This window comes from Condylura cristata, unplaced genomic scaffold (assembly GCF_000260355.1).
Source record: "Condylura cristata isolate star-nosed mole 26May11 unplaced genomic scaffold, ConCri1.0 scaffold00032, whole genome shotgun sequence".
NCBI classification, from domain to species: domain Eukaryota; kingdom Metazoa; phylum Chordata; class Mammalia; order Eulipotyphla; family Talpidae; genus Condylura; species Condylura cristata.
In genome coordinates, this window is record NW_004567133.1 from 19,901,804 (window position 1) to 19,912,869 (window position 11,066).

At 61.8% G+C, this 11,066-nt stretch overlaps 2 protein-coding genes across 2 annotated transcripts in view; one reads left to right on the forward strand and one right to left on the reverse strand.

Moving 5' to 3' along the window:
- Positions 1–8,621, forward strand: part of SRRM2 (serine/arginine repetitive matrix 2) — a 17,607-nt gene extending 8,986 nt beyond the window's left edge. Inside the window, 5 exon segments of the mRNA XM_012731684.1 lie at positions 7–5,618; positions 6,321–6,608; positions 7,667–7,783; positions 7,875–7,985; positions 8,077–8,621. Of these exon segments, the coding sequence (XP_012587138.1) occupies positions 7–5,618; positions 6,321–6,608; positions 7,667–7,783; positions 7,875–7,985; positions 8,077–8,086 (6,138 nt within the window). The 3' untranslated portion in view covers positions 8,087–8,621.
- A 1-nt stretch (position 8,622) lies between these two features.
- TCEB2 (transcription elongation factor B (SIII), polypeptide 2 (18kDa, elongin B)) lies at positions 8,623–10,988 on the reverse strand. Its single transcript, XM_004691808.2, has 2 exons — positions 10,558–10,988; positions 8,623–9,192 (listed from the first exon to the last, which is right to left on the reverse strand). The coding sequence occupies exons 1-2, from the start codon at positions 10,820–10,822 to the stop codon at positions 9,080–9,082; spliced, it is 378 nt and encodes a 125-aa protein (XP_004691865.1). The 5' UTR covers positions 10,823–10,988; the 3' UTR covers positions 8,623–9,079.
- Between the last annotated feature and the right edge of the window lie 78 nt (positions 10,989–11,066).

The window sequence follows — 11,066 nt, forward strand, 5'->3', positions numbered from 1 at the left end:
GGCCGGTCGCGCTCTAGGACCCCAGCCCGGAGAAGTGGCCGGTCGCGCTCTAGGACCCCAGCCAGGCGAGGAAGATCACGTAGTAGAAGCTTAGTTAGACGTGGAAGATCTCACTCTAGAACACCCCAAAGAAGAGGCAGGTCATGCTCATCACCAGACAGAAAGAACAAATCCAGAGTGTCACAGAGAAGCAGGTCCAACTCAAGTCCAGAAATGAAAAAATCACGAGTTTCTTCACGGAGAAGTAGATCTCTCTCTTCACCACGGTCTAAAGCAAAATCTCGCATGTCTTTGAGACGCAGCCTTTCAGGGTCCTCTCCATGTCCTAAAAAATCTCAAACACCCTCCAGGCACAGTCGCTCTGGGTCATCCCAGCCTAAAGCTAAGTCTACAACACCACCCAGGCGAAGCCGCTCTGGGTCTTTGCCTCCTAGTCAGAAATCTAAAACCCCACCGAGGCAGGATGGTTCCAGCCCATCTCCTCCACCTAAGCTGAAATCTGGAACGCCGCCCAGGCAAGGGTCTGTAACAAGTCCCCAGGCGAACGAACCATCTGAAACACCACAGAGACAGAGCCGGTCCGAATCGTCTCCTGACCCTGAAGTGAAGTCTAGGGCCCCTTCAAGACATAGCTGCCCCGGGTCCTCTCCTCCTAGAGTGAAAGCTAGCACACCTCCAGTCCGCAGCCGGTCTGGCTCATCGTCTCCACAACCCAAGACAAAGACTGGAATGTCTCCAGTCCGGAGCCGTTCTGGCTCCTCCTCTCCAAGCCCTAGCAGGATCGCCGCTAAAACACCACCGAGGCCAAGCAGGTCTGAATCTCCCTGCTGCGAGGTTGACTCTAGTTTGTCGCAGCATCACATCCGTTCTCGATCCTCCTCACCAGATGCCAAAGTGAAATCCGAAACACCATCAAGACAGAGTCACTCAGGGTCTACTTCGCCATGCCCCAAAGTAAAGCCCCAGACTCCACCTGTGCAGGGTATTTCTGCATCAAAATCGCCATGTTCCCAGGAGAAATCTAAAGAGTTGCCAGCACAAACTGGCTCTGGCTCCTCCTCCCTCTGTGCAGGAGTAAAACCTAGTATGCCACCAGGAGAGGGCGCTCCTGCTTCTTCATCTCTGCAACAGACAGGACAAGCTCAGACTTCACCAGACTCTGGATCTGATTCGTCAAGTCCAGAAAGAAGACAGAGCCATTCCGAATCTCCACTGCAAAATAAATCTCAGCTGTCGAAAGGTGGCCAGTCAAGGTCGTCCTCTCCCATCGCTGAACTGGCACGCAGCTCTCCGAGAAGACAGGCTGGCAATGAATTGTCACCGAGTCCTAGGCTAAAAGCTGAAATGTCTCCAGAGCAGAGCAGGTCTCAGTCTGACTCTTCTCTGTATCCTGCAATGGACTCCAAGTCTTTTGTAGGGCAAAGTAAAGCTGAGCCCTCTCCTGAATCAAAAGAGAGAACAGTGAGCTTGCTCCCTCGGGAGGATGTGTCATCTCCTAGGCCAAGAGACAAGTTGAGTCCTCTGGTGCAGGAAACATCTGAGTTCGCACCAGTACTCAAAGACACGCCTAGAACACCATCAAGGGAAAGAGGAGGCGTTGGGTCAGCTCCAGATACAAAAGACCAAAATGTATTATCAGCTAAAACAAGCCAAGAGGAGGAATTAATGGAGTTGGTAGAGAAATCCGAAGAGCTCTCAAGTCAGGTCCTGCCCCGTTTATCCCCAGGGCAAAAAGAAATGACTGGAAGTAACTTGGAGTCATCTTCTGAAATTGAAGAACAATCTGCTGTGTCTTTGACTCTTGACCAAAGCCAGCCACAGGCTTCTTTGGAAGCAGAAGTCCCTGCAGTGGCCTCAACTTGGAGTGGACAACATTTGTCTCCCGATCGTAAAGAACTGTCTAATTCCCCTGCCAGGGAGAAGAGCTGTGCATCATCTCTACAGTTTAGAAACTCTGGCCCTGTTGCAGAGATGAACACTGGGTTTTTTTCTGAGGTTAAGGATTCGAACGGGCCTCCTAATCAGCTGGAGACAGACCCACCTCTAGGTGTGAAAGAACAATCAACGAAGTCTTCTAGACGTAGCAGTTCTGAGTTGTCCCCAGAAGCGATGGAAAAGGCGGGAATGTCTTCAGCTCAGAGTGTCTCTTCTCCTGTGCTTGATGCTGCACCCAGGACACCTTCAAGGGAGAGAGGCAGTCCCACATCATCTCCTGAGCTGAAAGATGGTTTACCCAGAACCCCATCAAGGAGAAGTAGGTCTGGGTCTTCCCCAGGACTTAGAGATGGGTCTGGGACTCCTTCAAGGCACAGTTTATCGGGGTCCTCTCCTGGCGTGAAAGATGCACCTAGAACACCGTCCAGGGGGAGAAGTGAATGTGATTCTTCTCCAGAGCCAAAAACATTGCCTCAGACTCCTAGGCCAAGGAGTCAGTCTCCATTCTCCCCAGAGCTCAACAACAAGTGTCTCACGCCACAGAGAGAGAGAAGTGGCTCGGAGTCATCCGTTGAACAGAAGACTGTGGCTAGGACTTCTCTTGGGCAGAGAAGTCAGTCTGAATCGTCTCAAGAACTTGATGGGAAGCCCAGTGCATCCCCTCAGGGAGGAAGTGAATCGGACTCTTCTCCAGATGCTAAGGCTAAGACACGCATGCCACTTAGACAGAGAAGTCGCTCAGGATCCTCTCCAGAGGTTGATGACAAATCTCGACCTTCTCCTCGATGTAGCCCATCTGGCTCATCACCTGAAGCTAAAGATAAGCCGAGAGTGGCACCCAGGGCTCCGAGTGGCTCCGAGTCCTCCCCTGAACTTCAGGTTCCTGTTCCTCGAGCCCTTCCTAGGCGAAGCAGATCAGGTTCATCAAGCAAAGGTAGAGGCCCTTCACCTGAAGGAAGCAGCAGTTCTGAGTCGTCTCCAGAACACCCACCCAAATCCAGAGCTGCTAGGAGAAGTTCTAGATTGTCTCCAGAGCCAAAAGCCAAGTCTCGGACTCCACCTCGCCGGCGCAGCTCTCGTTCATCTCCTGAGCTGACTCGCAAGGCCAGACTGTCGCGTCGGAGCCGCTCTGTGTCTTCATCACCGGAGACCCGCTCTCGAACTCCCCCGAGACGCCGAAGAAGTCCTTCAGTGTCTTCCCCAGAGCCAGCTGAAAAATCGCGATCCTCACGCCGACGCCGTTCAGCTTCATCTCCACGCACTAAGACGACTTCACGGAGAGGCCGTTCTCCTTCGCTGAAGCCTCGTGGACTCCAGAGGTCCCGTTCTCGCTCCAGGAGGGAGAAAACCAGAACAACTCGACGTAGAGACAGGTCTGGATCGTCTCAGTCAACCTCTCGGAGGAGACAGCGTAGCCGGTCAAGGTCTCGAGTTACTCGTCGACGGAGAGGAGGTTCTGGTTATCACTCAAGATCTCCTGCTCGGCAGGAGAGTTCCCGAACCTCCTCTCGACGCCGAAGAGGCCGCTCGCGGACACCCCTAACCAGTAGGAAGCGATCCCGTTCGCGCACATCACCGGCTCCATGGAAACGCTCCAGGTCGAGGGCCTCTCCAGCCACTCACCGGCGGTCCAGATCCAGAACGCCTCTGGTCAGCCGGCGTCGGTCCAGGTCTCGAACCTCACCAGTCAGTAGAAGACGCTCAAGATCTAGGACATCGGTGACTCGACGACGGTCTCGATCCAGGGCATCACCAGTGAGTCGCAGGCGCTCGAGGTCCAGAACCCCGCCAGTGACCCGCCGTCGTTCGAGGTCCAGAACCCCCACTCGCCGGCGCTCTCGTTCCAGAAGTCCACCAGTGACTCGCAGAAGGTCCAGATCCAGGACGCCACTGGTGACGCGTAGGCGATCTCGGAGCAGAACCTCGCCTGTCACTCGGAGGAGATCACGATCCAGAACATCCCCAGTCACTCGAAGGAGGTCTCGCTCTCGCACCTCCCCAGTGACCCGCCGCCGATCGAGGTCTCGAACACCTCCAGCTATTAGGCGCAGGTCTAGGTCCCGAACCCCGCTGTTAACACGCAAGCGGTCTCGAAGTCGCTCGCCCCTTGCCATCCGCCGCCGTTCCAGGTCCCGTACGCCGCGGGCGACTCGAGGCAAAAGGTCTTTGACGAGGTCTCCTCCGGCCATCCGAAGGCGCTCTGCATCCGGCAGTAGTTCTGACCGGTCACGTTCCGCGACTCCCCCGGCAACTCGGAATCATTCCGGCTCTCGCACGCCTCCGGTAGCGCTCGGGAGCTCAAGGATGAGCTGTTTCAGTCGGCCCAGCATGTCGCCGACGCCTCTGGACCGCTGCAGGTCGCCCGGAATGCTTGAACCGCTCGGCAGCTCCAGAACACCCATGTCTGTCCTCCAGCAAGCCGGTGGCCCAATGATGGATGGCCCGGGGCCCCGAATTCCTGACCATCCGAGAACATCGGTGCCAGAGAACCACGCTCAGTCCAGAATCGCTCTCGCCCTGACAGCTATCAGTCTCGGCACTGCTCGGCCGCCCCCGGCCATGTCTGCTGCTAGCCTCGCTGCAAGGATGTCCCAGGTCCCAGCGCCAGTGCCTCTCATGAGTCTCAGAACAGCCCCTGCCGCCAGCCTCGCCAGCAGGATTCCCGCGGCCTCCGCGGCAGCCATGAGTCTCGGCAGCGCCCGGGCGCCGGCCATCCCGGCGGCAGTGAACCTGGCTGACTCGAGAGCGCCAGCCGCGGCGGCGGCCATGAACTTGGCCAGCCCCAGAACTGCAGTGGCACCTTCGGCTGTGAACCTTGCTGACCCTCGAACCCCTCCAGCTCCAGCTGTGAACCTCGCAGGAGCCAGAACCCCGGCTGCTTTGGCGGCGTTGAATCTCTCGGGCTCTGGGACACCCCCAAGTGCTGCAAACTACCCCTCCAGTTCTAGAACACCCCAAGCTCCAGCCCCCGCAAACCTGGTAGGTCCCAGGTCTGCTCACGCTGCAGCGCCTGTGAATATCGCCAGCTCAAGAAATCCTCCAGCCTTGGCTCCTGCAAGCCTCACCAGCGCTAGGATGGCTCCAGCCTTGTCCGGAGCGAACCTCACCAGCCCGAGGGTGCCCCTTCCCGCTTACGAGCGTGTCAGTGGCAGAACCTCACCACCACTCCTAGACCGGGCTAGGTCCAGAACCCCGCCATCTGCCCCAGGCCAGTCTAGAATGACCTCCGAGCGAGCCCCCTCACCTGCTTCTAAAATGGTTCAGGGGCCCTCCCAGTCTGTGCTCCCTGCAGCGCAGGATCGGCCCAGGTCCCCTGTGCCATCGGCCTTTGCTGACCAGTCCCGATCTTTGCTTGGCCAGACCACCCCTGTGGCAGGGTCCCAGCCCCTCTCCTCCGGGATGGTGGCAAAGTCCGCATCCTCCGGTGGGGACCACAATGGCATGCTCTCCGGCCCGGGTCCTGAGGGCGGGGAGCCACCTGCCTCCGCGGGGGCCCAGCAGCCTTCCGCACTGGCCGCCCTGCAGCCAGGAAAGGAGCGGCGGAGTTCTTCCTCGTCGTCGTCCTCCAGCTCCTCCTCCTCCTCTTCGTCGTCATCCTCGTCGTCGTCGTCGTCCTCTGGCTCCAGTTCCAGCGACTCAGAAGGCTCTAGCCTTCCTGCCCAGCCTGAGGTAGCAGCGAAGAGGTAAGGAGACTTGACTAGGAAGCGCTTCGGGAAGGTTGGGGCTGGATGCGGCGGGTGGGGGGAGCCTTAGCCAGGGGCTCTTGGCTCTTGGAGGTGGCGTGGGAACCTTGTCGATGAAGCTGGGGGTAGAAGAGAATGCCGGGGTGGGGGCTCTGGGGGCTGGAATGGGACAGATAAAAGTCACCAAAGGTTAATTCGCCAGAGGATAATGATAAGTTTTCCATCTCTACAGAGGACAGAACTAGAGGAAATGGACTTAATTTTACAGCAGGAGGGATGGCAGTTAGACCTCAAGAGGAACTCCCTGGGCTGGAAGGATCTTCAGCGGTCATCCCATCCCTCTTCCTGCCTCCAGGCAGGACGGCCCCTCCCCCAGCCAACCCGCCCTCACAGGGGCCTCCCCGGTTGGCGCTCCGAGGAAGGAGGCCACCCAGCTTTGGTTTCCACGCCTGTGTCCAAGGGCCTTATAGGGACATTCTTGAGGTTTAACCTTGATCCCTTGTGCTGTGGGCCCCAGCCTGTTGCTTGTGTTAGCAGAGGTCGGGTCAGCTCGGGCCACCGCTCTCCGGAGAACGTGCGCTGGCTCTGCTCAGAGCTGCCAGGGCCTTTCAGGCTCGCCTCCCCGCTGCCGAGCCTCCAGGCCAAGGAAGGTGGGGTTGGGGCTGCGCAGCCTGTCTCCGTGACACCGCCCTTCTCCCGCAGGGTCCCCAGCCCCGCACCAGCCCCTAAGGAGGCAGTGCGAGAGGGCCGTCCTCAGGAGCCGGCCCCAGCCAAGCGGAAGAGGCGTTCCAGCAGCTCCAGCTCCAGCTCCAGCTCCAGCTCTTCCTCCTCCTCCTCCTCCTCTTCCTCCTCCTCCTCCTCCTCCTCTTCCTCTTCCTCCTCCTCCTCTTCCTCCTCTTCTACTTCCTCTTCCCCTTCCCCTGCTAAGCCTGGTCCTCAGGCCTTGCCCAAGCCTGCAAGCCCCAAGAAGCCACCCACTGGCGAGCGGAGGTGAGTGCTGCCTTGCTTGAGATGGAGGGGTGGGGTTTCACCCTGGGGTGTGAGCGCTCTACTGGGGTGTCTCACACAGCTGAGGTGTCTGCTTTTACGGGAGGAGCTGGGCTCTCCTCTCCCCGTCTCCTCCGGTGCACCCTGTTCTGGCAGTGGGCTGCACCGGCCAAGTAGGAGCTGAGCCCCGACACTGGGGAGTCCTCGGTTCCTCCCTCCCTCCCTGTCCTGACATGCAGCCCGGCCCCGGCCCGGCCCGGCCCGGCCCGGCCCCAGGGATTCTAGCGCTGCCTCCCCGCCGCTGCTGCCAGGGCTCTGGCCTGGCCACCGTCATCTTCTCCCGACTCTGTCCGCAGCCTCTTCCCTGTCTCCCCGCCTCCACGCCATTCTCTTCCACACGTAGCCAGAGGGATCTTTCTAAAACGCACATCTGGTTACTTCCCTCCACTCCACAAATCCTTCCGGGACGCCATGTGGCCTGCAGGATAAAGCCCCACCTCTGCGGGGATGGCGTGAGGCTCCTCGCCAGCTGGCCTTGCCTGCCCTGTGTCTCCGCCTGCCCGCCCCCACACATGCCCTGTGCTCCAGCCACACGCGGCGCCTTGCAGTCTAAGGAGAGCCATGCCTTTGGACATGCTGTTCCTCCTGCCGGGATTCCCTTGTCCGCCTGGTGAACTCCTCGTTCTGCAAGACTCCGCTCAAACGGCACCTTCGAGAAGACTGCCCTCCCCCCGCCCCTGCCCCGCCCGGCCCCTCCGCCCTGGGTCCCCAGACCCACATACGCCCCTCCTCTCAAGTCTGCTTCCCCCACACGGGGCCGAGTGAGCCCCCCTCCGAGGGCAGGGACTGTCCTTATCTTTGTGTCCCCCGCTGCACCCCGTGCCCTGCCCACTGGGGCGCTCGGTGGATGGTGTGCGGGCGGATGGGTGAGTGAGCAGACAAAGGTGGGTCTGAGGTTGGCCCCGTGTGGTAGGAGGTTTGGTGGTCAGGACCGGGGGGTGGTCCTGAGCGCTCCCGGCGGGTCCGGAGGCGCGGTTCTATGGTCCCGCTCTGCCCGCCAGGTCCCGCAGCCCGCGGAAGCCTATAGACTCCCTCCGGGACTCCCGGTCCCTCAGCTACTCACCTGCAGAGCGCCGCCAGCCCTCGCCCCAGCCCTCGCCCCGGGACCAGCAGCAGAGGTGGGTAGCGCGCCACCCGCTAGCCAGCGGCCACCTGGAGGCTCGGGGTGTCCGTGCTGTCCTGTGGTCTGACGCTTGCCCTCTGTTGCAGCAGCAGTGAGCGGGCGTCCCGAAGAGGCCAGCGAGCGGACAGCCGCTCCCCAGGCCACAAGCGGAGGAAGGAGACCCCCAGCCCCCGGCCAGCGAGACACCGCTCCTCCAGGTGGGTGCCGGCGCCCTGACCTGCAGCCGGGCCTCCTCATTCATGCCCGGGGCCCCCGGGCCTCGGCACCGACTGTCGTCTTCTGTTGCAGGTCTCCTTGATTGGGGCAGCTTCCACCACACCCAGGTTCTGGAGCCACGGGAGTGCCCCCTTTCTCTCCTACAGCTGTGGGGAGGGGCTCCTCGTTGCCCCGTTTTGAGTCTGGGAGCATCTTGGAGGGAGGCTTCTCTCCCTCCCCTTTTTTTTCTTTGTTCCTGTGAAATGTTAATCTCTGTGAGTTTTTCCTGGTTCATGTTTTGGGGGGTCTGGGGGAGGGTGGGAATGAGAATGGGAGTTGTGGGAGGGAGGATAGTTTGGGATGCCCTGGTCTTGAATTGGGCAGGAAGGGCCTGGGCATGGCACCCCTTTTATCCCCAAGTTCCTGGGAGGGGTGATGGTTGGAAAGAGGGAGCTTGTGGGAGGGGCTCCTGGAAGGAAGGGGCAGGAGTTGGAAACTAGTTGGGCCCCACTGCCCGGCAGAGAGGTTGTGGCCCCCTCCCCCCAACTTTTCTTCAACTTTCTTAAAGGCATTTTGGTTTTTTAAAATCTGTACAGCAAAGCGACTTTTTCTGTCAAATAAAAATGAGAAATGCAGGCGTGGAGTGTGTAGATTGTTTATTGGGGGTGGAAGGAACAAGCGGCTCCTCTGACTACCCACAGGGTCACTGCAGGCCTCCCTGGCCCCTGCAGGGATGGTTCCAGGCTGCGGGACCCTCCCCCCCATTGGTCTCCCACCAGTGCTCTAGCTGCAGCTCGCGCTTGCGCTCAGCATGCTGGGAGGGGAAGTTTGAAGGAACAAAGCTGCGCTCCAGGCTGGAGCAGGCTGGAGGCTGGCCCTGCGGCCCATGGCCTTGCGGTGGGTCGGGGGGGGTGAGGGGGCCAGCAGGCCAGCCCGGTGAGCAAGAGGCCGAGGGGGGCCACCTCCCCAGGAACAGGCCTGTCCAGTGAGGGCGAGGCCTGCAGTCAGAAGAGGGTGCAGACAAAGAGGCAGCAACCAGGCAGACACCCAAATCTCTTTTATTGGGGGGTGGGGCACCAGGGTGGGCCCGGGAGCCTCACTGAACAGCTTGCTCATTGGCGCTGCTCCCTGAGTCTTGTGGCTTCATCACGTCAGGCAGCTCGGGTGGGCTGGAGAAGGGCTCAATCCGCAGGGCCTCAAAGGCTTCGTCTGTGAGGGAGGGCAAGAGCTGGAGCGACCACCTGGCCAAAGCCTGCCAGTCCCTGTGACAGACCGGCCCCCCGCCGACTCCCCCGGGCCACACCCCGCTGTGGTCCCAAGTCCACGCTGGTGGCCCCTAGGGAGCACCTGCCCTTCCACAACATCAGCTCTTAAAGCCCAGCCCGTCACCTCCAAACCAGCTCCCCGAGACCCCGTGGGTTGCCTCCAGCGGGGGTGGTCACTGGCTTCCCAGCCTCCAGCAGGGCCAGTGCACCAAGAAGCCTACTCATGGACCTCCCTTCTCCCCCCCACACAGGGCACTAGTAGCCTCCGGGGCAGCCATGCATGGGGCAGGCTTGGCTGTCCCAGCCCCAGCAAGAGATGGCCACCGGGGGGTCAGGCACGCCCCACCATCCCGAGCCGCCCAGTGGGCAATGTGGCTGAGGCAAGGACAGAAGGACAGCAGACTGGCCCCTGCAGCTCAGCCAGCCTGGAAGCCAGGCCTGGACACTTGGGCTGGGGGGGGGCACGCTAGGCAGGGCCCAGCACCCAGGAAGAGGCCCACCCACAGCAGTCACCTGCATGAGGGCCGCTGACGCGCCAGGGCTGCCAGCACTGAGCCCCAGGCTGTGCGGGGGTCGGGGACCCCCGTGCTGGCCCGCCCAGCCGTGCCGTAGGGCCTACCACACTGGGGCCCAGCTGCTGCTGTCCAGGCTGGGGGAGGCTCCCTCGGCAGGCTGCCGCCCGGCCCCAGCATCAGTGGGGGGCTGGGGGCGCCGCGTGGAGGTCCCTACGGTCCCTGCTCACGGTCCCCTCAGCAGTAGGGCCCAGGGGCGCACTGTCCTCGCCTTGCCCCCTTGAAGGCTAGAGCTCCACTCGGGAGGGCTGGGGGGCTGCCCCCATGGAGCCCCGCCAGCCACACCCCAGAGCCTCATGTTCTCTCACTCCTGCAAGCCAGAGAGCTGCAGGGACACCACAGGCCCCAGCAGTCATGGGCAGTGCTGGGCGGGCAGCTGCCCCAGCCCTCTGGCCTCTAGTCCCGGGCGGCGGGCTCCAGGGCAGGCAGGACTGGACGTGGGTCTGCCCCCGGGCTCAGAGGGGCCCGAGGCGTTGGAGGGGGACAAGTGAGGGGCGTGGCGCGGGCTGGGCCGGGTCTGGCCTCCCGAACGGGCGGCAGTGCGACCTGGGAGCAGGAAGGACAGTGGGGACGGAGCAGCAGCGCCGGCAGGGGCAGGAAACCTGCGCCTTGGACTTCGGCAAGGGTCTCCTTGCTTTTTTGTTTAAATGGGAAACAGTGGCTCGGTGGGGGGCTCTGGTACCGGCCGGCGCTGCTCCCCAGAGGCTCTGCGCCTGCGCCCGCCTGCGCCCGCTCACCTGCCCGGAAGGCCAGCCCCACCGTGGCCGGGGCCTGCGGCCGCGCCGTCTGACTGGTGAAGCCGCACTCGCCCAGGGTCTTGCCGTCGTCCAGGAGCTGGTCGTCCTGCGGGAGCAAGGGCTGCTCTGGGGCCGCCAGCTTCCCACCCGGCGCCTCAGGGCCGGCCCCGGACGGTTGTCCCCAGAGGGGCACTCTAATCTCCAGAGCCAGGGCCCGGCCTGGCCAGGGAAGCGGCCTGCGCCAGGTGCCTGCTGCTGCGGACATGGTGGGTGGACTTGGAGGTGTTTCCTTAGCCGGACGGGAATTTCGGGAAGGCCCGAGCGGCCAGCTGCCCCCCAGACGCCGGGTCCACACACAAAGGCGGCCCCAGCCCGGGCGAAGGGCCGCTGTGGCAGTGTCCGGCCAGACCCGAGCCTCACGCTGCCCCAGGCCGGACTCGGGGCTGCGAGCTCCGGGCCGGCGACGTGCTCCGCAGCGGCTCAGGTCCCCGGGCGGCGCTTCCAGGCAG

Excerpts from the sequence above, each read along its gene's own strand:
- TCEB2 (XM_004691808.2), bottom strand. The coding sequence starts at position 10,822 with ATGTCCGCAGCAGCAGGCACCTGGCGCAGGCCGCTTCCCTGGCCAGGC. Across the intron at positions 9,193-10,557 it reads GGGGCTGGCCTTCCGGGCAG|ACGAAGCCTTTGAGGCCCTG; the intron begins GTGAGCGGGCGC and ends CCTCCCTCACAG.